Source organism: Sinocyclocheilus anshuiensis, unplaced genomic scaffold, assembly GCF_001515605.1.
Source record: "Sinocyclocheilus anshuiensis isolate Anshui unplaced genomic scaffold, SAMN03320099.WGS_v1.1 scaffold997, whole genome shotgun sequence".
Classification (NCBI taxonomy): domain Eukaryota; kingdom Metazoa; phylum Chordata; class Actinopteri; order Cypriniformes; family Cyprinidae; genus Sinocyclocheilus; species Sinocyclocheilus anshuiensis.
The window spans coordinates 268924-294353 of NW_015555715.1; the positions used below are offsets into that span (position 1 = coordinate 268924).

At 36.0% G+C, this 25430-nt stretch overlaps 2 protein-coding genes across 6 annotated transcripts in view; both read right to left on the bottom strand.

Moving 5' to 3' along the window:
* Positions 1-151: 151 nt before the first annotated feature.
* LOC107672228 (poly(U)-specific endoribonuclease-C-like) lies at positions 152-3738 on the bottom strand. Its single transcript, XM_016465322.1, has 8 exons — positions 3523-3738; positions 3043-3102; positions 2828-2927; positions 2635-2746; positions 1870-1991; positions 1098-1210; positions 848-998; positions 152-742 (listed from the first exon to the last, which is right to left on the bottom strand). The coding sequence occupies exons 1-8, from the start codon at positions 3531-3533 to the stop codon at positions 482-484; spliced, it is 930 nt and encodes a 309-aa protein (XP_016320808.1). The 5' UTR covers positions 3534-3738; the 3' UTR covers positions 152-481.
* A 2930-nt stretch (positions 3739-6668) lies between these two features.
* LOC107672226 (liprin-beta-1-like) overlaps positions 6669-25430 on the bottom strand; it is a 29340-nt gene continuing 10578 nt past the window's right edge. For 3 of the 5 annotated variants that reach the window (XM_016465318.1, XM_016465316.1, XM_016465317.1), the window contains exons 4-27: positions 24936-25022; positions 24343-24456; positions 24027-24158; positions 21639-21731; positions 20015-20132; positions 19334-19378; positions 18591-18652; positions 18416-18500; positions 17547-17686; positions 16244-16350; positions 15740-15799; positions 15474-15534; positions 14946-15117; positions 12767-12908; positions 11033-11164; positions 10646-10796; positions 10400-10511; positions 10199-10287; positions 9745-9867; positions 9533-9658; positions 8243-8431; positions 7959-8126; positions 6949-7014; positions 6669-6852 (exon numbers count right to left, since the gene is read on the bottom strand). In XM_016465318.1, coding sequence (XP_016320804.1) covers positions 6766-6852; positions 6949-7014; positions 7959-8126; positions 8243-8431; positions 9533-9658; positions 9745-9867; positions 10199-10287; positions 10400-10511; positions 10646-10796; positions 11033-11164; positions 12767-12908; positions 14946-15117; positions 15474-15534; positions 15740-15799; positions 16244-16350; positions 17547-17686; positions 18416-18500; positions 18591-18652; positions 19334-19378; positions 20015-20132; positions 21639-21731; positions 24027-24158; positions 24343-24456; positions 24936-25022 — 2661 coding nt within the window. In that variant the 3' untranslated portion in view covers positions 6669-6765. The remainder of the gene's footprint in view (positions 6853-6948; positions 7015-7958; positions 8127-8242; positions 8432-9532; positions 9659-9744; positions 9868-10198; positions 10288-10399; positions 10512-10645; positions 10797-11032; positions 11165-12766; positions 12909-14945; positions 15118-15473; positions 15535-15739; positions 15800-16243; positions 16351-17546; positions 17687-18415; positions 18501-18590; positions 18653-19333; positions 19379-20014; positions 20133-21638; positions 21732-24026; positions 24159-24342; positions 24457-24935; positions 25023-25430) is intronic. The other 2 variants (XM_016465319.1, XM_016465320.1) reach the window with 2 other exon arrangements.

Consider the following 25430-nt stretch of genomic DNA (forward strand, 5'->3'; position numbering starts at 1 on the left):
TAAATGTACAAATATTGCCCGTTGTCTTTCATTAATATGAGGCCATGAATCTCTATCTGTAACAATTATACAATAATCATGAGTTGTTACTGCTCGTCATGTCAGCAACTCATAAATGTAATTGAATTCTGCAAATAATCACACAAGTGGATAAGAAATTATTTTTAATGTTAAATCTCTATTTTCCATTACCATCTAAGTATATAACAGCAGTCATGGTCAAAATAAGCAAATAGATATAAAAGGCAGTTCTGAGGAAATGAAATATTTGCTCAGATTTAAACTTCAGTGAAACTCTGTACATGAGCATACTGTAGTTTGTTAAACATATTAGCAAAGTAAACAAGCATCTAAAAGTAAGACTTCTCCAATACAAAACAAATGTCTACTTATCTAAAATTACAATACGCCTTTAAAAAAAATGTCAGAATTTTTTTAAAAAAGCTCGAAAGCTACTGTCAGGGTAGTACAGTTGTGGGATCTATACGTGTCTGTTGTTGCTGCTCAGCAGTTTGGGATAAGCGGTCCCGATAGAGCGGCCGTGTCTATGCACCACCATCTCCAGCTGGTACTCATCCAGATTGACCACAGCTGTGGTGGTCTTCTCAGTGGATGTGAGGAACAAAATGGTAAAGATGGCCATCTCAAACTCAGGACTCACACCAACAAAGGCGCTGGCCACTGGCTTGACCAAACCATGCCAGCTGAATTGCACATTCAAGACGTGGTCATCTTCATTAGGCTGCATGGAAGAAAAACAAGTACAGATTCAGCAAAGACTGCACATAGAACAATAAATTCTTATACATTTTTTAACATTCTTCAGATTTATTGATGAAAAGTGTACCACATCATTGTCCCTGGCTTTGTAGCCCTTGTAATCAAGAATCTCCTGCTTCTCTTGCAGGTAAAACTGGACCCAGTTGTGAAGACCCATGATTTCTCTGCCAAACTTGGTTTCCCCAACAAACACATGCTCAAATCCACTGGAGTCCTCCCTTTTTGGAAAAAAGCGATATATATTTTTTTAATATTTAGAGCTGATATGGAATAAAATACACACATTTTTTAATGTTGTACTGGTGTAAGTGGCTTACCCTCCGTTTCTGTCTCTATGATAAAGGTGGAACCACATGTAGTACAACTGACTCTTAAACTGTCTCAGAACTGAGCGTGATTTTCTCTTTCCAATCAGGTACCGGTGGGCATGCTGAGGGAGTAAAACATGTATTTTTTTTATGAGATAAAAGATTTAAAGGAATAGTTCAACCAAAATTAAAATTTTCTGAAAATTGACTTGCCCTCAGGCCATCCCAGATGTATTTAATGTATACGATTATTACAAACACGCAGCTTTCAATCGCAAGAGTCATGTGGATTACTAGTGGATTATTGTGATGTTTTTATCAGCTGTTTGGACTCTCATTCTGAGGGCACCCATTCACTGCAGAGGATCCATTGGTGAGCAAGTGATGTAATGCTACATTTTTCCAAATCAGTTCCAATGAAGAAACATGTTGAATGGCCTAAGAGACCATTTTCAGCAAATTTTCATTTCTGGGTAAACTATTCCTTTAATGCTCTAATCTAATGACAGCAGAATCATCACACATTCTTCCACATTATTTTCCCCTTGTCATAATATGCAGCTTCCAAGAACAGGGTGTGGCAGGGAACAACCACAATATTTTGGTTAGCAACAGGAAAAAAGTTGAACTTGTCTTTTAGAGAATCTTTCACTAAATCTTTACACACAGTCTTTACAACTTTTCATTTTTGTTATTGCCTCTGTTATTGCCACAAGAGAAAGAGATGCATTTCGATGTGGTGAAGGATAGAACTTGAGTTATTAAGAGGGTGAATTCATACCTTCATGACTGCTGTCTCTAAAATAGCATCCAGAAAGGAGTTATTTTCGGTCACCTCCTCAGCGGTCACCCTCTCTGCCACACCAGTGGACCTCTCATAGTTGTCCAAAAGCTTCATGAAGCCTGTTGAGAGGTAAGCAAAATCACCATTTAAAATCCCAAAAGACCTTTTTTGTTGGTGAAAGCAATTTCATGTCTGGTTGTTTGGGTGGGTAAATATCATATTCACACATGTAAATGAAACAAATGTAAACCTTCCTTTACTTCATTTCTTCTAGATTTTGTGCGAATTTGTAAAGTTTGAAATACTTAAAAACAAAGTAGTAAGACTGAAAACTTATGCTCCTCTATGTAAAATATTTTAATGCTGATCCGATTTTTCATGCTCCTGATTTACCTTTACTTACCTTCTATTTTATATCTATTTCATGATTAATACTGTGTATCCAAAATATGTGATGTGATTTAAGTTTACATGCATGAGGGTTTCAGATTAGCATTTCAGATTCAAATATTTCTGGTAACATGTTGCATCAAGCAACCATGTGGTTTCTCTCATAAATCAAAAGGAGAAACTGAATGCAACATAGAACAGAATTCAGAACTTTAAGATTAACTGCCTGCTTAAACACAATTACATTTTTTAAAGGATCTTGGTGTGTCCCTGTTAAAGGCATGTTTCAGCACAGCTCCGTGGATAAATAAGCTTTTGTGCAAACTGACAGAATAATTAAAGGGGTTAGAGGGTTTTGCAAAAGAAACATACGTGCATAAGTGGTAATGGAGTTCAGTTTGGCCTCATCGACACTGGTAAACAGTGGGGATGAGGCGTGGTCTACCGCACTGGTGCTTCCCTGTGGTATGTAACCAGCTTTGCCCTAAAAGAAATGTAAGACAATTTAATGTTACACTTGATCTGTCACTAGACTTAATATTGTTTGACATTAAAATACTGACACCTGTAGTGAGATATTGTAATGGGTCCCAGGGCTCAGGCGATTCACATCCAGCTTCCAGAGCTCTTTGAAAATATCTGAAAGCTCCTGGTTGACAGTTTGACTGAGAGTGTAGGGAAAAAAGTGAGTTGTATAAAATATGCGTAAATTTTGTACAAAACGTTCTCAGGTGTAGTAAATGGCATTCATATAATAGGCACAATTAGAAAATAATTTACCTAGATGCATCACTAAAAGTAAACAGAGCCAAGAGCAAAAGGGTCCATCCAAAATAATACCTGCAACATACAAACATATAAGTAACACTTTACAATTGCTTGAATTTATTTATCTTTTTTTTGTATGTATATACTGTGTACAGTACATTTCATGCCACTTAAATGAACATAAATGATGCAATAATTTAATTTAAGTTCATACAAGTTAACCTCCTGGGACTTACAGTAAAGGAGAGTGCAACAATAATGCAAAAAAAAATTTTGCAGAGAGAATTTTCTAATAAATAATTGATCAACACTAAACACATGAACTTAAAAATAAGAGGAAACAACAAACGTACTAAAGATCAACACGTTAAACTCAATGACCTTTTGCAAGACAATTATGCTTTTAAAACAGACTAAACATAGACAAAAGTACAAAAAAAACCGTAGACGTACAAGTGTATGCAAAACATTAAAAAAAAGTTTTCTACATACCCCCTGCGCATTGTGTTTGGTTTGATGCGCGCACAGATGAACGCGAGTTATCTGTGCAGTTTTCTTCGTTTTGTTGAACGTCTCACAACAAGAGCTCGCCCGGTTAAGTGGCCCCTGGCGATGCTCTCATGCCTGACTACACCCAAATATGTTGTGTCGATCCATTTCTACCACAGAAATCGTATAGGGGGGTCGAATGAACATTTACATCAAACGGGAACATAAGTGGGCGGACCTTAGCAGAAGTTGTCTATGTTTGGTCAAGAATGATAAACCTAACGAATAATTTACCCATATTACCCTTTCACTGTTTATTTCTAATTCACGGACTAATAAAATGTCATTATTGAAGTGTAAACTATGAAGTTTGCTGAAGCAGCACACGGAACACTTTGTCACAATGTAATCCGTTTCTTTTCTCCGCGCTGGTCAGGGTGGACCAATCACACGAATGCATGTGTGATTACTTGTATAAAGATTTGATATGATAGTTTTCATAGCGACGACAGAGGAAGATTTCCATTTGTATATCAGATAGTAATAATTTGCATGAAAACTATAATAGATTTCTGTACACAAATATATTCAATAAGCCAAAAGATTTGAATACGGGTTGTCTCTCTGAGCTCTCATGCGCCCCCTACTGAAAGCCAACAGGAAACAGTCACACAATGACATGAAGGACAAGGACTCATTTCATCAGTTTATTTCTAAGAACTGAAAGCAAAAGCTGGACATAATGTATAACCCAAGTCAAAACTTAATACTGAAAGCATGGAAACAACTTACATTAATTTATAATTGCCAATAAAATTGCATAAAATAAATATGTATTTTATTATAAAATGCTGACAAGCAACTGTCTAGATTGTCCAATAGATGGCGCTGTTGATTAAGTTATGTACTGTCCCTTTACCATGGTACAAAATAGTTTCCCCACAAAATGCGCTTACTGTATAATTTTAATTTATTTTGTATGACTGTGGTGGCAAAGCCACAGCTATATTGTGGAAACAATTGCTATGATAACTACAGTATTTATTTTGACAGCAATGTTACTCTGTAAAATGGTTATCTTAAACATTTATGTAAGGACGCGCATTCACAATCTTCATTCATTGAAGAATTTCTGCTCTGACAAGTGACAAGTCATACACTATTGTTTGTAGAATTTACCAATTGTGTAACTAATTGACATAAATACAACAAACAATTAAAGCCTGCATGCTTTCAGCATTTTATTCACCTTTAAAAAGGAGTAAAAGTCAAAGTACAAACATGTAACTGAAATGGTTACGAGTGGCACTATATTTTCAATATAATTTTCAGCTGCTTACAATTTTGTGCACATGCCAGTATTGCATTAAAGATTCATGCTATATGATAGCATTTACATAAACGAGAACATTATTGCTATCCTAAAGTACTGCAGCAGAGGAAAAATAATTCACAATGAACTTTTATTAAAGTAACAATATTTTGCTAATATTTTATCCAAATGAGACTTAAATAACATGCAAACCTTTACAGACCAGATGTAAAGTATATTGTACAGAGTTCTGCATGCAAATGCACAAAGCATATGCAGTATCAATGCATGTATTGGCTTGATAAACTAAAATGTATAGGTCAAAATACAACTAAAAAACCCTATCATATGTTTAAGACTGCACCTGGAAAGATCATTCAAAAAATATTGATGATTATTGCTAATTTAATTATTGGCAGTGTACAATTTTAATTTATCAACAATTTAATAAAATATATCTTTGATTTTGACTGAAAGTGTCCTTGTGCTCTTCTGTCACCATAATAACTGGCACAAACCATCTGTCACAGATTTAGGCAGGCAGATGAAAAATAATGCATACTGTATCTATCCAATGACCAGCAGATTACAGTAGGACTGCTACTCATTATAGTTATAAATCATATCACATCGATCCACAAAAAACAAAAATGACCACTAACACACACACACAGGGCAGACATTCTTCCATCTACCTTTATGAGACATTAATTATTAAACAAAATGTTCTTAAAAGGCAATTAAAATACTTTAAATTGGTGTTTTGATGAGCGGACACGTGGTTCTGTTTGATATATTTGGCATTCAGATTAGGGATGCACCGATACCACTTTTTCCAGTACTCGCCCGATACTGATACTTTTATTTTTGGTACTTGCCGATACAGAGTACAGATACCAATATTTTATTACATTTGTACATTTTTTAAATATTGGGTACAGAAACCAAAAGAGTATGTATAATGTTAGTTGATTAACTTCATTTATCAAATAGATACAGTCAAACCAAAATTTATTCAGACACCTTCAACATTTCTCACATTATCACAGTTTATTCGCTATAGCGGCTTAGTGCTGTAATCGCGCGCTTTGCTGTAATAATGCAGGGAACCACTCGCTATAAACCTCCTAACTATGATATTTTCAGAAATAGAAGTCGCGTTTTTTTTTCATCTGAAACGTGCTGCGATTTATATTCCAAAGCCACTCATATAATGCAGAAACACTCAAGCAAGCAAAACATTCGCCAGAAAGTCGTGTATGCCTAAGGTTAAAAATAAATTATGTTTATAGTGAATGCCCCTATAAATGGTCTTATTTTTTTACAATTTTGAGTTTTGATCCAAATGATGCGTGTGCCAAGTGAGTGAACATCAAAGCTCACACAACAGAAGTGCGCGCACGCTCTCTCTCTCCCTACCGTTAAGTAACTTGTGCATTGTTTTACTTACTTGTTTTTGACGTATCTGACTGAACTACAAACTTTCCAGTGATGTCTGTGAGAAAGGCATATTCACTCGACAAGCTCGCGCATCTGCGACGCCGTGCGCTCAATCCACTCAGCGTGCTTTGTTTATCAGCTCGCACACATCAGCTATACAGGCGTTAATACTGAATGTTTAACATTATATTCATTGCATACATATACGTCGTAGACATCCTTAATCTCTAATAACTCCATTCTGCTGTCTGTTGTCGGTGTTTCTTTGTCTGAATATGGCACTTATCACATGCTGTGTGGTATCGGCGTTTGGTATCGGGGCATTTTAACGAGTACGAGTACAGGAGCTTAGTATCGGGCCGATACCAGTATCGGTAACGGTGCATCCCTAATTCAGATGGAGGTGCGTGTGTGGAGGTGTTGGCAGAGGGATTGGCACAGTCACTTCATATTAAAGCAGCAGCACAAGGGGCGAGAGTGTCCCTGCAGAACCCTCACACATTGGAGTCATCATCCTTCACACTGGCATTGGGGAACGACGTGGAGATCCCCTTGAAGAACTCATCCTCCTTCAGCATACTCTGATCACAAAACACAGGATGCACAGTTTAGGCTCAAGCACACCACTGTATATATAAAGCAACACAAGTGAGATCAGATGTGCAGCTGCTTGTTACCGTTAAGTTGTTGATGCCCTCTGAGAAAACGCCAATCTGCCTTACTGTCCCTTCAGAGTCCTCCATCTGGGGATTGCAAAGAGGAACATAAAGTCATACAGGTGTTAATGATTAATCAATGATCGATTCATTGTTTTTAATGATCTGATTTAAGGTTATTGACTATTGAATAATCAACTGAACATATGGAATAATTGAGATTTTTTTTTTTCATTTTTGAAAGAAGTTTCTTGTGCTCACCAAGCCTGCATTTATATTATCAAAAATACAGAAAATACAGTAATATTGCAAAATATTATTACAATTTAAAAGAACGATTTCCTATTGTAATACATTTTCCAATTTAATTTATTGCTGTGATGGCAGAGCTGAATTTTCAGCTGCCATTACTCTGGTCCTTCAGTGTCACATGATCCTTCAGAAATCAAAATTATCAGGAGTAAATGACATTTTAAAATGTATTACAATAGAAAATCATTCTTTTAAATTGTAATAATATTTCACAATACTACTGCTTTTACTGTTTTTTCTTTTAATCAAATAAATGCAAATTTTGTGAGCATAAAGAGACTGCTTACAAAAACACTTACAAATCTATTATTTTTAAATTAAATATTAAAAAAATATCGGTACATATTTAGTAAATATGAATAATTTTGGTAATTATTGATCATTTAAAAATGAAACTTAAATGCATTAAATGTTATTAATCTTTTTTAAATTAAATTCAGTTGACTGAAACTTAAAATGAAAACACAAACTATTTATATAAATGAATATACAAATAATAAATGTATTATATATTTATTTAGATATATTAAATATTTAAAATATTGTAGTTAAATTATTATTCAGCAAATCTGCCACATGACTTTTGTGGTATTAAATGTTAAACAGTTAACCTGACTACCAGACAGCCAGGTCGATCAGTGCCAGCGGCCACTGCTTTTCACACTGTAGCAAAGTAAAGCATCATAGTCCATCATGCACCAGAAAGCTTCTATCACTACCTGGTCGAATCGATCTAGGTCATCATCATAGCTCTGGAGCTCCATGCCTCTGTAGCCTTTCTGGAAGCTGCGTCCTTTGGGCATCTCCACATCCATGGGACAGACATACTCTTCGTTGTCCTCTTGCTTCTTCTTCCTACCAAACCCTCCAAACGCCAGCTTGTGCGGCTAAATTTGACACAGACGGCATTTAAAATAAAAATATGTCAGCATTTGAACTCCAAAATGAATGAAATCACATGCAAGTTCTGCAGTAGATGGTCTGGAGGTGTTCTGCATCATACCTTGACTTTAGCCGTGGCGGTGAGTAAGGTGTAGTCTGGGTTCTCTAGACACTCCTGTTTGAGTTGCTGGGCCTCAGAACCCACCAGCAGGTTCAAGTGAGTAGCCAGATGCCTCCGCAGCAGAGTCTTGTTGGGGGGAATATTCAGCAGCAGAGCCATTGTCTCCACATTGAAGCGAGGTTCCAGCACCTGAAACCATGAACAAAATGATGCCCATTTGATAAGAAAAAATTGCACTTTTGCAGATGCTTTTACCTCAGCTTTATTTTCACTTTAGCAACCTGGGGTTAACTGCTATGATAAAGGTCCCGGTATACTTTACATTTACATTTATGCATTTCACAGATGCTTTTATCCAAAGTGACTTCCATTGCATTCAAGGTACACATTTAATCACTTCTTGCTTTCCCTGGGAATCAAACCTATGACCTTGCTAGCATCCTGCTCTACTGTTTGAGCTACAGGAAGACTTCAAGTGAATCAAAGAATGAACTTGTGTGACATCATCATGAACAAAATCAGACCAAAACAGCTTGACAAAAGCAAAATTTCCAGAGAAGTTCAGTCTGGCCAAACTACCATTGGTCTGTGGTGATTGCTTAATAGGTAGATGTATTCTGAGGCTCCACAAGTATAAACATGAACACACTGCAAAGCTGCTTTATAGTAGAAATTGACGTGTTTTTTCATGTTTATTACTGTAAAGCTATGGAGGACCAAACCTGCTAAGGAATGTGATTTTAAATTAAATGTAGTCTTTTTGTAATACTTTTTCTTTAAATTATTATTATTATTTTTTTTACTATTTTTATTCTTTTTAAGACTTATTTTTATTTATTTTTTTCATTTGCTTTTTTGGAATATTTATTTATATATGCATTCATTTTTTTATTCCCACATGTATTTATTTCCATATTATAAATAAATATAACGACTTGAAATATGACTTGAAATGCCAAAATGTAGAGCTGGAGCAAACATATCCACATCACTATGATCGGATGCTTTTTTAATTGCTGTTTTCTCACCGCTGTCATTTTTTGTGTGTTTATTTTGCTACTGAGAGGAAAGCGTGCAGAACATATTTACATATTCATCTAAATGCCACTTTCAGCAGCATGGGCACAAAGGACGAAAAATAACTTCACTGTGAGTATATCGGGGCCTTAAGGGGGTACAGTGTTCATGGATCAACCCTTTCAAGCTTTTAACCTACAACTTTTCGGATTGCAGTGCAAATTTTTAACCATTACAACCAATAACCTAAACTAGTACAAAGTAATTTCTCACCATCAGTCCTCCATGTACTCCACTGCCCCTCAAGTTGGGTGCGTATTCCGCCAGGTCAGCAGACCGCAGCCACTCCATCACACGGTGGTTGGTCCATTGAGAGATCTCAGCAGGACTTATGTTGTTCTGAAACAATGGTGAACATAAGGATTGCTAGTATAAGTCAAAAAACAACAGGACAGCACAGATTAGAGTTTGGTCTCTCTTCCTACCTCATCTGAAGGTCTTCGCCGCAGACAGTTGGGGTCATAGTTGTTGAGCCGGAGCACCTGGATGGCTCTCTTAATACTGAGGTGATGAAGAACACTGCCCACTTTCAGAGATAATAGGTCATCCTGTTCAGCATGGACAGGAGAGAGTGGACATGAACAACTTTCAACTAAGCGGTTTAGAAATCATGTGACACTGAAGACTGGACTAATGACTGAAATTCAGCTTTGCCATCACAAAAATAAATGACATTTTAAAATTGATTCAAATAAAAAAAACATGCATTTTAAATTGTAATAATATTTCACAATATTAATGTTTTTACTTTTCTGTATTTTTTATCAAATAAATGCAGCCTTCTTTCAAAAACATTAAATACTAGTTTAACCTTTTATTCCCAGATAAAAACTTTCATTTATATGTCAAAACGTGATATTGACCAGGAAAAAGACTAACCACAGTCATATAGTGAAGCATCCGTCCATCCACACGTCCCTCGTCAAACTGAGTCTTGTACTGCGGGAGGCCAATATCATCAAGCCACCCTAGAACAGAAGGTAAGGGGTTAAGAAAAACAATCTGATACATTCAGCCTTAGTTTTATAACAATTTAACAACAAATCTGATACTGCGGATGAATAAACATCCATTCCTTACTTGTCACCCAGTGGTAGTCTAGTTTGCCTTTGTTATCATCTTCCTCTGAGCCCAATGCCTGCAGGGCCAGCTGCAGTTTCTTCCTGTGTAGAGGGTGTTTTATTCCCAGCTCCTGCATACAGAGGGCAGAACAGTCCTTAAACATTAATTTCAAATTCAACTGATTATTACCAGACTTAAACGTGGTCTCAGACATTTGGACCCCACTATATGCTCTCATTCTGATTGTTTGTAATAAGAGCTCACTCTTTCCAGATCCTGCTGGGATGCCTGCAGAAGCGTCTGGCCTGAGGCGACCCACTGCCTTGCCCAACTCACGTACAACCCCAGTCCCTGCTCCTGCATCCAATCACACACCTGCTCCCGGGACCAGCGTGCAAACGGTGCATCCAGCTCACTGGAAAACACAAACAAGCAGATCTTAGAAGGTACAAAGACAGTGACTGCTGGAGATATTTTTGGAGATATTATTGACCATTTACCACAAAAATGACAACATAATGAGATTTTAATCAGGAACTGAAACTCTGAATCAATAAGCTACATGTAAGTCTGTCACCAGGGTGTGTTTCCCAACAGCAGATCTTTCCATTTTGAGAAGGAGCTCTATCCTGTGTCACTGTGATTGCTGACCTGTTGGTGTTCTGCAGGTCACGTGACCAACCCAGCCTGGGCCCAGCTGTGGCTCTGACTCCACCCCGTTTAAACTCACTCTCTGATAAGTTATCATCCAGGTTGAATGTGGTTGATTGACTTCTTTTGAGCCTTTAAAGAATAAAGAGAAAGTCAGAGAAAGTCATCAGTTGCATGCTTTAAATGACTAGCAAATTCGTCCATATTTCTTTCATTCATTCATTCATTCATTCATTCATTCATTCATTCATACATTCATACATTCATACATACATTACCGGGAGGACCAAACGACAGACACAGTTGGTGTGGCGTCAGGCCTCGGAGAGGCTTTTATTAACAGAAAATAAACAAAGTGTCCAGAAAAAGGGAATCAAGTGTCCAAAATGAACAGGGGATCTGGTGTCCTCGTCGTGCTGCGGGGTTCGTGAAGGGAAGGGCAGTGGACAGGAAGGAAGGGTCCAGGGTAAGGGGCGGAGTCCGGTGGCCACACGCGCTCCCCTCTCCGGTCCGCGGCACGAGGGGCGGCGGCTTCTTCCAGCGGCTGCATCCTTCTCGTTGCCCACGGCTCGCGAAGGGACTAGACGGCCTGGCATCCTGGCCCGACGGCCGTGTAACGGGTGCGGTTCTCGTCCGGACTGCGGGTCCGGCAGCTCACAACTCTGGCGGCGCGAGAGTCCCTCTACGCACCCTTCCTGGACCCACGAGGGCACCAGCGTGCATGCACGGGGAAGAGACCGGTCTACCCGAGGAGAGGCGCGCTCGGCATTTATACAGCGGTGGTGATGAGGCTCCATTCGGTTCAGGTGTGCCCCATCACACGCCGCCAGCCCTGGCTATTTCAGCGCCCCTCCTCTCTCACGCACACCCACTCCTGTCGGGAGCCTGACGAAGGGCGGCGATTAAGGGACGGGGTGATGCTGATAATTAGGGGGAGGCAGCCGACTCGTCACAATGTGTTGATATCCAGCCGAAGAGCAATCAACCATAACTTCAGGCGAGCAGGCTCAGAAGTTGGGGGTATAATTTTGAAAAATACCGTGGTATAAATTTTTGGTCATACCGCCCAGCACTACCAGAAAGCAACATTTAGGGTGATTTTTAAAATACATTTTTAAATTATGTTCATGTAAATAAAGGGTAGAAAGGTTGCTTAGTTTATATGAAGTAAATCAGAACATTAATAATAATATTTGAAATATAATACTTATAATTTTTTTGAATAATATAACTTTTATATTTTTTTTTTAGAAATTAAATGAAGTATTACAATAATCTATTCTTTAAATATCCAGCATTCAGTGTTATTTTTTTACTATTATAGTATTTATTAATATTTTGAATTAGCTTTTATTCTTTATAGTTTTCATTTTAATTTTGTTTTCAGTTTTAATAATTTTGTATGTGCTTTTGTCATTTTCATTATTTTTTTTTGTTAGTTTTAGTTTTTAGTTTAGTTAGTTTTTCTATTCAGCTTTAATTTATATTTCAGATTGAATAATTTTAGTACTTCAACTTATTGTATTTTAGTTAATTACCAAAGCAACATTTCTAGTTTTTAGTTGTTTTTTTTATCTAATATTTGTTTTATTTAAGCCTTTTTCAATTAATAAAACCAATTTTTAATAGTTTTAGGTTTAGTTAACAATAACACTGACAGGATATAAAATATGCTAGATAAGGAAAGACACCAAGTGTCTGAAACGTCCAACCCTGCAGCTGTTTTAGACTCACTTTCCAAATAGAGCTTTGATTCCTTTTGACTTTTTCTTGCCCTCCGGAGAAATGGGGAGAGTGTGTGTGCTGTCACTGTCAGCTGACCTCTGTGGCATGCCTGCCAGATCCAGATGGTCAGTGCCGTCCCTCTCGGTCTCAGCTGTGCAAACAAACACATACACAAGAAAAGAAAATGTCTTGTTGTCACCACAGCAAACTACGTTACCCATAATACCATGGTCAGTTAAGCATCAAATAAACTAAAGATTATGGGAAGGGAGAAAAAACAGGGCAGTTGTTCAGTAGGAGACCAGAGCAGTAAAAATGTCATGAATAACAGGAAGTTCAAAAGAAATAAAGCCCAAAAATGACAGCGTCTTCCTTGAACTACTGGAATCAGCATCATGAGGCAAGATGGCAGATGACTTCTCGTCTGGACTGAAGAACAACTGGATTTGGTTTATTTTAGGAGTGGAACCATGTAACCAGTGTTGGGGAAAGTTACTTTTAAAAGTAATGCATTACAATATTGCATTACTCCCTAAAAAAGTAACTAATTATGTTACTTAGTTACTTTTTATGGAAAGTAATGCGTTATATTACTTTTGCGTTACTTTTTAAATATGAGCAGGGCTTGATTGTTTTTAATATAAGAAGTTCTATTTATAGCAAATATAAAAGCCCTTTCACACCAAAAAGTGTAATGAATAAACCTCAGGCTGAAGTAAAAGTAAATTCACGTCTGTACAGTAGAACGCAGGAGAAGAAACACTCTTCAGCAATAAAAAAACAAAGCACAATTGTTAGTTTCTCTAAAGTCATTTTTGCTTATTAGTATGATTGAACTGGATCATCAAAGGTCAGCAGCAAAGATATTGGTTAATAAAATGGGATTAGATACATTTGTGTTATTTAACATATTTAATTATTGCAGGATTGCGTCATACTCTGAGTTTGCATTTCACTGTTTTAATTCATTTTGATGAATACTAAATCTGTTTTTTGTGAGTGGGATGAATTAATGCATATTCACATTTAGTCTAGAACTACAGTAACATCATGTTCACACAGCGCACACAACGCCTCTGTACTCCCGATTTCTCCCAATATGGGGACAGGAGAGCTGTCAGTCAATAAATGGAAAAACAAAGTAACTGGCATTACTTTTTTGAAAAAGTAACTCAGATATTTTCTTGTAAATTAAAAAAGTAATGCGTTACTTTACTAGTTACTTGAAAAAAGTAATCTGATTACGTAACTCGCATTACTTGTAATGAGTTACCCTCAACACTGCATGTAACAAAGTCACATGCTTACATGCAAGTTAACACAATGGAAGTAATAACATCCATTATTATTGTTACTGAATGGCACTAAATCCAGCCTGAATGTACATTCTTATGGTAGTTTGGATGTGAGGGGAACATACAGAGTTGTGAGAACATGGTCAGAATATCTGAGTGCTGGGTAATAATGTGGTCACAAAATAACATGCGATGACGACAGAACATCTATACTCTTTATATCAAAGGACTCGCGCTGGCTACCACATGAGCCCAATGTTTAAACACATCTATTTAGACTATTATTTTGACAAGAGGACTTCAAAACACCCATAATTGCCATTTCTTCATGTAATATCACCTCCTGCTATGAAGAAAAGAAACGAAAATAAACTTTGCTCCTAAATTTCTTCCTGTCGAAAGACAGATCTCTTCTGAATCAAGCTTGAAGCTAAAATAAAATAAAATAAAATGTGTTCCTTCCTACAATGTTATAGATCAAAATCATTTGGGTTTTCAAAATCAGTTTTAAATTTTGACTTTAAATTTATTTAATATACTGACATTGAGCAGAAACAGAGAGCCTGTTAGAAACAGTACAACATGGTCAGAGAACCAAATGATTATGTGTGGAAATGCATCAAGGTGAGGGATTTTTCCTTGAAGGAAAGAAAGAAATGAAGACACATCCAGGTTCTTCTCTGTCCTTCCTCAGAGAGGCCATATGGCAGGTCTAGCCCGTAAATGGGCGTTTGTACTAAATTCGGGCACTCTTGACTCATGATCTTTTTAATCTAAAACACTAATTTTTGTTTGGACGGTTTTTTATTTTTAGTAATTTTAGCTTTTTTAATCACAGTGAAACTGTAATTGACCATGGGTATATTGATCTAGAAGTAAGAAAGAAGTCATACCCAAATTAGGGGCACTAGCAGTCCTCTTCCCTCCCTTGATCTTGAAGAATCCCCGTCCAAAAGAAGATCTCATTTTCCTGGTGCCGAAGCTGTCATCCTCAGCAGTACGAGAAGAGCTTGGAGATCTGGGTGGTAGAGTTGTGATCTTGTTGAACTCATCAAATTCTTTGCTCTAAAAGTTCATGAAGAAAACATTTCAGAAATGTCAAATAACCATATGCATGTAATATAAAAAACATTCCAGTAATGTAATGTAAATTATAATATATATTTATAATTATAATAACTTCTAATTTAATACAACAACAGCAATTAATAATAATAATGTTAATAATAGTTATGATTTAAGAGAGTATTACTAACAAAAAAATAAGAATGACCTCAGCTGGCCTTTGATCTACTGTTAATGGCTTCTGGAATTAAAAATTGCACAACAGACAGTTTATTTAATCTCATTTTAAATCACTTTAAATATTCAATATACTGCCTAACCCTAATAAAAACCTTACAAATTGAGTTGAAATTCACCTTTTCACTGGCTCTTCCATCAAGGTTGCCCTGGTTCGCTGATTTTGTGACCTCTGAAGTTCTAAAACATGAAAAGACATTGTTACCATCACTCTTTCCAACATGCATATGTTCATAACCACTGTGTAGTATCAAACCACTTTGTTAAGGTGTCTGACTCACACTTTGAGTCAAAAGAGTGGCATTTCAGGTTACCAAAAAAACAAAACTGGCAAATCAAAATGTGCCATTTTTGTAACTGAACTCCACCTGACACACATACTCACTCGGGACTCTCATCTAATGGGGTCTCCAGTGATTGAGTTGGCTCCTGACACCCTTTCTCACTACAAAGGACAAACACACAAGCATTGGGATGCAGAGGTGGTGGCAAAGCATGATGGGTAAGCAGTGGGGTGTATAGACGGACATGCATTGATGTGTTAACGGTGAGAAAATGACACTTTAAACACCATAGAATGATAGGATAGTATGAATAGGGTGAGGTGGTCATGAACTCTGATATAGACAACAGGCATTTCAAAGACTAGAAAGGATGAAAAGAGGATACTAACATAAAGCACAAGAAAGGAAAAGCCTTTAGAGGTGCTACCGCTGAGGATGGGATGCTTGGATGCTGTAACATAGGTGGGATGCTTTGGGACATAAACCTACAGCCACAGATATGATTTAAAAGAATGTTTGCTTGTCCAGATTTTATCAGATGATGATCCTGCGTGAAAAAACAACTCAGCAGACAAAAAGGTGTGTTTTAATGTACTGAAGTGTACCTTGATGACTGCATGTGTTCCAGGCCTGAATGGTTGTCTGCTTTATCTGGGGATGTTATATGTACTGTGAGCGATGGCACTTGGAGGGTACTGACAAATGTAGTCGCCTACAGAAGAAGAGAACATGCAAAGGTAAATTCACACCAGTGTATTCTCTACACCAGTATTTTTCAAAATGCAGACCCCTGGAGGTCCACCTTTCCAGCATAAAAATATCATATTTAATATAATATAATACAATATATCCTTTTTATTAAGCCTTTTTATTAGGGATTTTTGTTTGTTTGTTTGTTGTATTTATAAAGCATATTTAAAAACAACCATGGGTTGACCAAAGTGCTGTATTGTACATACAATTACCAATAAGGGCATTAAAAAACAAGTACATTAATATAAAAAAAGAAACCGTTTTTAGTCATCACCACCTGTTCAGGTAACAATTTAGATCTGTAAGCATAGATTGAAATATAGAAAGAGAAGGTGTTGTTCAGATGGCTACATCGGTATGTACAACTTTCACAATACATAAATAATTTACAATTTAGAATGCAGATTTATTTTGTATTACAGGTATTGTTACTGTTCACAAACTATTAAAAAAAATTTTTGATCAGTGAAATAAATCTGAAATAAAACAGAATAAAATATAAATATTAAATAAAAAACTTCAACTTAAAAAAAAAGTAAATTAAAACTGTAGTTGTAGTACTAAAATCACTAAAATTGAAATAAATAAATAAAATGAAGCTAAAAAAGAATAAAATAAATCTAATAAAAATGACTGAAACACATGGAATAAAATAAAAATTCAATATTAAAACAATATAAAAATGCTATACTAGTAAATAAAAAAATAGAATAACCCTGATTACATAAATGGATTTTATTCACTCAGTTTTCAGAGTCCTTGGCTCAAAGCGTTCTACTGCATACATCATATTCCAAGGATCCATCACCTTACAGTAATACAGTAATCTGAAGACATTCAGTCACTCCCTGACAAGTGACTATCTGCGTCTTGAATCATCGGTGACAGTATGAGCCACAGGTTGACATGCTGTGTGTTCTGCAAGTGTTCAATTTAGCCTTTAGCTTGAAAAAACACCATCAACACAACTTTGCTGAACTGTGTTGCTCTAAATTAAGAATAATTCTAGGTTGCAGTGCAGTGATTTCAGATTATGCACGCCAAAACAAAATATAGTTTTTTTTAACAAGGATGCAAACTAACCACAAACGGTGAACTGTATAACCTTGAGGGAAATATTATATGAATTTTGTTGGTCTGAAAAGAAAATTGTACCTCATTTTGACCCCTCACAGCAACTTCCTCTGTGTAAGAGAGCAGAGACTTCTCCGTGTCCATGGAAACAGAGAGGGCGGTGGACATGGAGAGGGAGCTGTCGCTATTGCTCCCATCACTGTCTCCGTCTTTGAATTTATCTGATGAGAAAGACAGGAGAGGAGGGAGATTTGATCATAAGCTCGGAAAACAGCACACAACAAGTACAACCTGCCACTTAACAGCAACACACTATAGGATTCAAATAATTGTATAATATAACATAACATAACATAATATAATAAATAATATTTTTTATCATAAATAAGTATATTTTCCTACAGATTTTTTCCCCTGTAATTTATTGGAGTCTCCATTGTTTCTCATTATTGTATTACAGTAAAAATTACTGTAATTTTTTTTTACACATTTTTACATCACCATGTAGCCTTCCACAATATATAATTTACAATTTAAATAATGCATTTTTTGTATTAAAGGTAGTGCTGTTACTGCTCACAAATTATAAAAAAAAATAATTTTGATTAATTAACATAAAGATAAAATAAAATATAAATATTAGATGAAAACTTCAGCTTAAACAAAACTTACAAAGTTAAAGTTAGAAATGTTGCCTGACAACTAACTGAAATAAAATTAAGTACTAAAACTACTAAAACTGAAATAAAATAAAGCTAAATAAGATTTTGAAAACTAATAAAATGACAAAAGCACATAAAATTAATTAAACAAATTAAAATTACATTTAAAACAAAATAAAAGCTAGTTCAATAGTATATAAATAATACAACTAACACTAATTACAGGAATGACAAACACATTTCATTGACAACACTTTGGAATTTTTATTAAAAAGCAAAATAAATCACCTTTTCTCCCTTGTGCTGACATGACCATCTCTTGTACTTTCTTGTAACGCATGAGTGACTGTCGCAACTCTTCAATCTTGCAATCCTAAACAAAGCATCATTAACAGCATTAAATGCCAAGTTCCTTTATGATTTTCAAAAGCAATGGGAAAGGAAACTTATGACTTAAAACTACCTTCTCCTCATTCGCAGCCATCAAAGACTCCATTGCTTTCTTCATCTTCTGTACTTCCATATCTGCAAAGCACAGGCTTAGTAAACTAAAGACCATTTCATAAACACTAAAGGGCAAAGAAACATTAGGACTCAAGTCTGACATTTAGCATCACAAACTGTAGACAGACACATTGAACTGAAATACAACAGTGACCTTCTGTGACAAATGTGAGAAATGTACACAACGGAAGCGAGGAGGAGCTTGTTGGAATTAAACGTGAGTTTATGCAGCCACAGATAAGAGTGGATGTCCAGCCTGCAAGGTTATGAGGAATGTGAACATGGGTTAAGGGCAATGCACTATAATGGAGGGAAGAGGGGAAGTGAGGTGAAGAAACTAACTTTGGAGAACAGGAGGTATTACAGTACGAGGTGACAGGCAAAAAACAAACAAACAATAATGTAAATGTGACATGCCAGATAGCGACCACAATCTTTTGTCAGGGCTACAACATAAGAAAGGATTGTTATTCATTACTTCTTTCCCTTTCCTATAACTAATATCTTGTATTTTTAAACCCATTAACTTCCTGTATGACTGTAATTTGCACTGCTTCGTGTCGTAGAAAAGCAAGCTTCATGAGTACCATGCCCAAACATGCAGGCACAAGAAGCAGAGGACCAAGAGGACAAAAATAGTACAAAGATTAAAAAACTGAAAAAGGGATGTATGTGTAGAAGGTAGACATGAAGTCCCCTTACGTTTCTCTTTGAGCCTCTTTTTTAATGTTTCCTCAGTATGGAAAACTGTTTAAGACAGAGTAATAATATTAAACGTCTTCTGTTATTGAATGTGTTGGACCAATAAAGCGCTTTGAGTAAAAAGTTAGGGGAATAAACAAAACAAAATTAATTAATTTAAAAAAAGCATATATATATACAATAAATAAAATCAATAAAATAAAAAAAACTAACATAAATAAAAAGCAAAATCAAAATAAACAAAAACTAAATAATGAGAAAACAATAAAAAAAATCTAATCGAAACAAACAATAAAAAATGCAAAAACAAAAAAATTGACTAATTAAAAAAAAAAAAAATAATAAAATAAACAAGCAAAAAACAGCAAAAAACAAACAAAAACAAAGCTTAAATATATCAAACAAAGCAAAGACCAAAAAACAAGCTAAAAACAAAGAGAATCAAAACAAACATCAAAAGCAAATCAAAGCAAATAACAAAAATAAACAAAAGCAATATAAAAAATAGCAAAAATTAATTCATACAATAACAACTGATTGAGCTTGATCTACTCCAGATTTTATTTTAAATTAGTCAGTACAGCATCACAGATACAGCAAAATGACAAGACAAAACTAGACCCCTGTAGGGCACGCTGGGACAGGCAATACTGTGAATAACAGCAACTATGCGTGACCCACCTCTCTCTGTGCTGTCTAGGCCTGCAGGTGTTGGGGATCTGGACCCCGTCTCATCCTGCAGCCTCCTCAGATCACCATCTCTGCCATCCAGCTGCCTTCTCAACGTAACCAGCTCCTCCTGAACATTAAACACACACATCTCACAACTCTGATCCAAAGTCTGGACAACCACTGAAGTTAACAGGTTAAACACCCAGTAATACCAAACCATGCAATTACTAATTACTATCAGAGAGTTCAGTACATGGCACTTGCAAAATGAAAGTTTGTCATGATGTTGTAGATACTGTATCTGACACTTATGTTTTTGTTAAATTGTCCAAGCATGCAAATTTATTGGATTATCTCACACATAGCCAAATATTCAATTAATCAATTATATTAGTGTCTACCACTAATCAAGATCACATTCAAGAACTTCATTCAAGAGTTCAATGCATTGCCAGGGTGGTAGAAAAGTTTAACACACCCAAAAAATAAAAATAAACTACAGTAACACAATCATGCAAACCTCACACTGAGCTTTTCAAAGCTTGTGGCTTAACAGTATGCTACAGTAAGAAGCAGTAACAGAAATAGCTTCTCCTGCATTATAAAGCAGTCTGAAATTTAGCACACTCAGCTTAAACATCTCGTAGAGCCTCACACTGAAGCATACTTGTGGTTAATTAAACATTCTGAGATCTTATACTGGTGCCACTGCTTAGAGGGGAGGGCAGATTTAATGAGCAGCTTTCAAATCATGATGAGAACTTTGTCTGTACAACATTGTGCAAAATGGAGGGTTATAGAGCTCTCAGTCAAGCTGAGACTGTTAAAAGTTTGATACTGTAGTGAGTGACATGAGATAATAGGCTCATTAACAGTGGCCTCAGAATGTATTTGGACTCTAAATCAACACTGAATGTCACTGCATTGTTAATGAAATATTAAATGTGACCCTAGACCACAAAACCAGTCATAAGGGTCAATTTTTCTAAATTGAGATTTATACATCTTATGAAAGCTGAATAAACAAGCTTTCCATTGATGTATGGTTTATTAGGATAGGACAATATTTGGCCGAGATACAACTATTTGAAAATCTGGAATCTGAGGGTGCAAAAAAATCTAAATACTGAGAAAATCGCCTTTAAAGTTGTCCAAATGATGTTCTTAGTAATATATACCCAAGCGACTTAAGACTGGTTTTGTGGTCCAGGGTCACAAATGTGACCACTGTATATGTGAAATGTTTAAACTTTAAACTAAAGTCTTCATTAAAAGTGCCAAAAAGCAAAGTTAGAGTGCAAAAATAACTAAATGAAAAAATCTCTGGATCACAACCAGAAGCAGTAACCACCCTGAGGTATGCCGACCTTGAGCGCCTGGATTTTTTGTTCCTTCCTCTGTTTCTCATACTGCATCTGGCCCAGTTTGAGTTTCAGGCTAGAGAGTTTGGCCATAAGCGACTAGCAGCAGAGAGGTTAGCCAAAGAGGAAAAGGAAAATAAACACTTAAAGATAACAAGAAAGATGACAGGTTATGCAAGAGAGACAAAAGAAGAAGAGAACCCCTATGCAAGCTTAAAGATAGTAACCTCAATTGTCGTTTTCACTAGTAAGAAACTAGCGCTGAAACTCACCTTAGTGGATTTCAATTTCTTTTCATACTGTAACCGTTCATTCTCCAGCTCAGAAATGCGATATCTCAGTTCATCAATCTCCAAAATCAAACCCTAAAAAGGAAAAATGTCTTTAAAAGGCAAAAAAATCTCCATAGAATTTCACAAAGTGTCTCAAGCATTTTAGCAAAAACTTGTTTTTCTAAACATTATTTTATTATTAATATTTATTTAATAATGTGAAATTTACTGTTAAATGGGTTAAAGTTAAACTGGCAGCTGCATATGTATGCTGTCGATTACCACAAAAAAAAAGTTACAATAAAAATAAAACAATTTTAAAAACTTAGGGTCATTAATGCACGGAATCTAATAATATTAATAACTCGTTTCTAAACACTCACAGATTATCATGGCCATATTCCTAAACTATTTTGCTTCAAAGGGCTTCAAAGAGAAGCCTACTCTCAAGTTTGAAATGGTTTGTTTAACAAACAGACTAAGTATTCAATCTTAATGAGCAAAAAAAAAAAAAAAATAAAAAAAGAATCTAGTGACAAGCATCCATTCAGCACTCAGGCCTTTTAGGGCCAAGCTCTTTGTCAGGATGTCTAGCATTCAGCCGTGGATTTATGATTCAATAAACAACAGAGCAGCCTCTAGTTGTAAACACTCTGAAATACAGATGCATCCACTTGGAGCAGTGATCCGGAAAACTCAAAGGACAAATCAGAATACACTACAGTTAAAATGTTTTGGGTCAGTACAACTGTATAGCGGTTTTCAACTGTGATGATAAGAAATGTTACAATAACAATAATAAGAAATATTTATTGAGTACCAAATTAACATATTATAATGATTTCTGAAGGATCACGTGACACTGAAGACTGGAGTAATGACTGCTGAAAATTCAGCTTTGCATTGAAGGCTCATATGACACTGAAGACTGCAGTAATTAATTAATAATTTGTATTTAAAAATAAATACAAATAGAAAACATTTTAAATTGCAATAATATTTAACAAAAATACTGTTTTATCTTATTTTTGATAAATTAAACGCAGGCTTGGTGAACAAAAGATTTCAAATCTTACCAGCCACAAACTTTTGAACAGTAGTGTACATTAAGTATTTCAGGCTACAGTAGTTCTGATAGTTCAAAATCTAAAATGACATATTATAGTCTTAGTCTTAACAGGATAAAAAGACGACATTTTGGGAAACAAACTGGAGTCTTGCTGAGACAGTAAATTATGTGGCAGCAAAATAACAGGAAACAGCAGAAATAATTTTTATCTTTGAAGAATGTGTTGACCAACCTAGACCAAACACACTTGCCAGTGCAGTTTAAACAATAAATAGTTTGTATATATGTTCTATAATACTCTAAGAAGAATGAAAAACACAATCACAAAGAAAGGCCTGAAATGGAACGTTTGTCATCAACAAGGAGACAAAACCTGTTTTCTGTGGCCGACTGCGAACACATAGGTGCAGAGACTGGTTCATCTCCATGACCCTAATCTGAAATCATCCTCTTGCTTTTCTCCATTTTTGGATGTTGTCTGACTCAAAAATACCTGCTAAAGTGATAACAGCATTTACCAAGCCTAAATAAAACACGTTATGGACAAGGACCGAGACAAGCTTGTCTGGAGTTCATAAGATAATAGTCTGCTTAACATCTAGTCTCAAGTTGCTAGACTTTAACAAACAACATAAAAAAACGTTCCAGTTTGCAGTTCATTTGGGCCAAGAAACGCCCACTTTGACAGGAAGTGTATTTGTAAACTATATGTTAGTGGCCAAACATGGTTTAGGGCTAGTTTATCTGAAATAGTTGAAACCATCGATGTGGAAAACCATTCCAATGGATCCCAACACCCTCTCGCTGTGGACCCTTCCTACTCCCATTCATCCACAGTAGGGCATAGTCCTTAGTGGTAATGACTACTTTCTAGAGAGAAAAGAGGCCACCTAAACCAATTTTTGGAGAGGAAATGGTATCTGGTAAAGGCTGTTTTTTCATTTACCATTTTGCCCAGACAGTAAACAAAGCAGAGAATAGCTAAAAGCCCAACATTCCAGTGCACTGGAACAGACCTCTGTACCACAACAAGACCACAACAGATCGCATTGTTGAATGCAAGTCTTTCTACTTCAGGCTTGTACAGAAACAAAAGGTTGGCTATACTGCAGAATCACGATTCTAAACAAACATTCAAGTAATTTTCCAGCAAACTGCAATATGTTAAAGCGGTCAAAACAAAAGAGCTCTGTGCACCAATGGCAGAATCACAAATTAACCATTGACTAGCATTACAATTAAAGCACAGCCACTGACATTTTCAAATAAAGACATCATTACACAATTATTTCCCTCATGCATGTGTGCATGTTTCTTACCTCACTATCTCCAAATCTGTCGTCAAAATCGAGTCTCTCTTTCTCCATGGCTGTTAACTTCAGCTTCGAGTTGGAAACCTCTGCCATAAGCTCCAGCTTCTGAGTCTCAAGGGCTGATCTGCACAAGAGTTCCTAGGAAGAAGAGTTCACAAATGGAGCATGAACAAAAAAATCCATCTTATGAATAAATTTTATGGGCTTTTAGTGAAGACGTGATAAGAAACTATGGGCTTAAAATAAGCTCTACTGTGCAGAATGCACTTGACCCAACTGCCAGACCATGTCTCCAATATACAAGAAATATCTTTAAACCCACCTGCTGCAACATTTCTTCAGTTGCATTTAGTTTCTCATGGTGTTCATCAAGGCACAGGTCTAGGTCCCTTATCTTTTCACCCTGTGCCTCCACTTGATCCGTCAAAACACTCACCTGCAAAGAATGATGATTTTATTTTATTAAAAAATGTATTATTTTATTCAGCAAGGATGCATTAAATTGATCGAATGTGACGGCAAACACATTTATAATGTTTTTAAAATAAATTATATTAAAAATAAATGCTGTTCTTTTTAACTTTCTATTTACCAAAGAATCCTGAAAAAAATTTATCAGGGTTTCTACAAAAATATTAAGAAGTTTTAAACATTGATAATAATAAGAAATGTTTCTAGAGCAGCAAATCAGTATATTAGAATGATTTCTAAAGGATCATGAGACACTGAAGACAAGTGCTTCAAAAAAAGAAGTGTTTTAAAAAGAAGACAGTTATTTTAAATTGTAATAATATTTTACAATATTACTGTATTTATGACCGAATAAATGCAGCCTTGGTGAGCACAAGCTCACCTCAAAAATATAAAAAAATCTTGCCGACCTTGTATGTGCATGTACAGTATATACAAAGTTACCTGAAGCACAAGGGACTCTTTATCACTTTCAAGACGATTAAGTCTATCCTGGTAAACATCACCGGTGATTGAAATGTGTCCATTTGACTGTCCGAAAAAGATATAGAAAAATAGTTTATTATAAAAGACTTCTGGAATCCACCACGACTAGTGCTGGGCGGTATACCGGTTCATACCGAATACCGGTGTTTATTTTTGTTATGATATGAATTTTTAAAATACCGCAATACCGGTGTATGTCGCTTAAACAACGTTCGGAACGCGACACTGTTTGAAAGGGGTCCCTTTTTAATGTTGCACTGTAGTGAAGGAACAGCTTTGTTACTAAGCGTGAAAGTTCCGAAACTGAAGCTGTAGAACTAATAGAACGTGATGACAGAAGAACTCATTCACAATATCCACAATGACCCCCACAAATATCCACCGCCCCTGCCATCAGCTCCCGCATCTCACACACACGAGCGCGACTTTTGCACTAGATTTAGCAACTTTCAC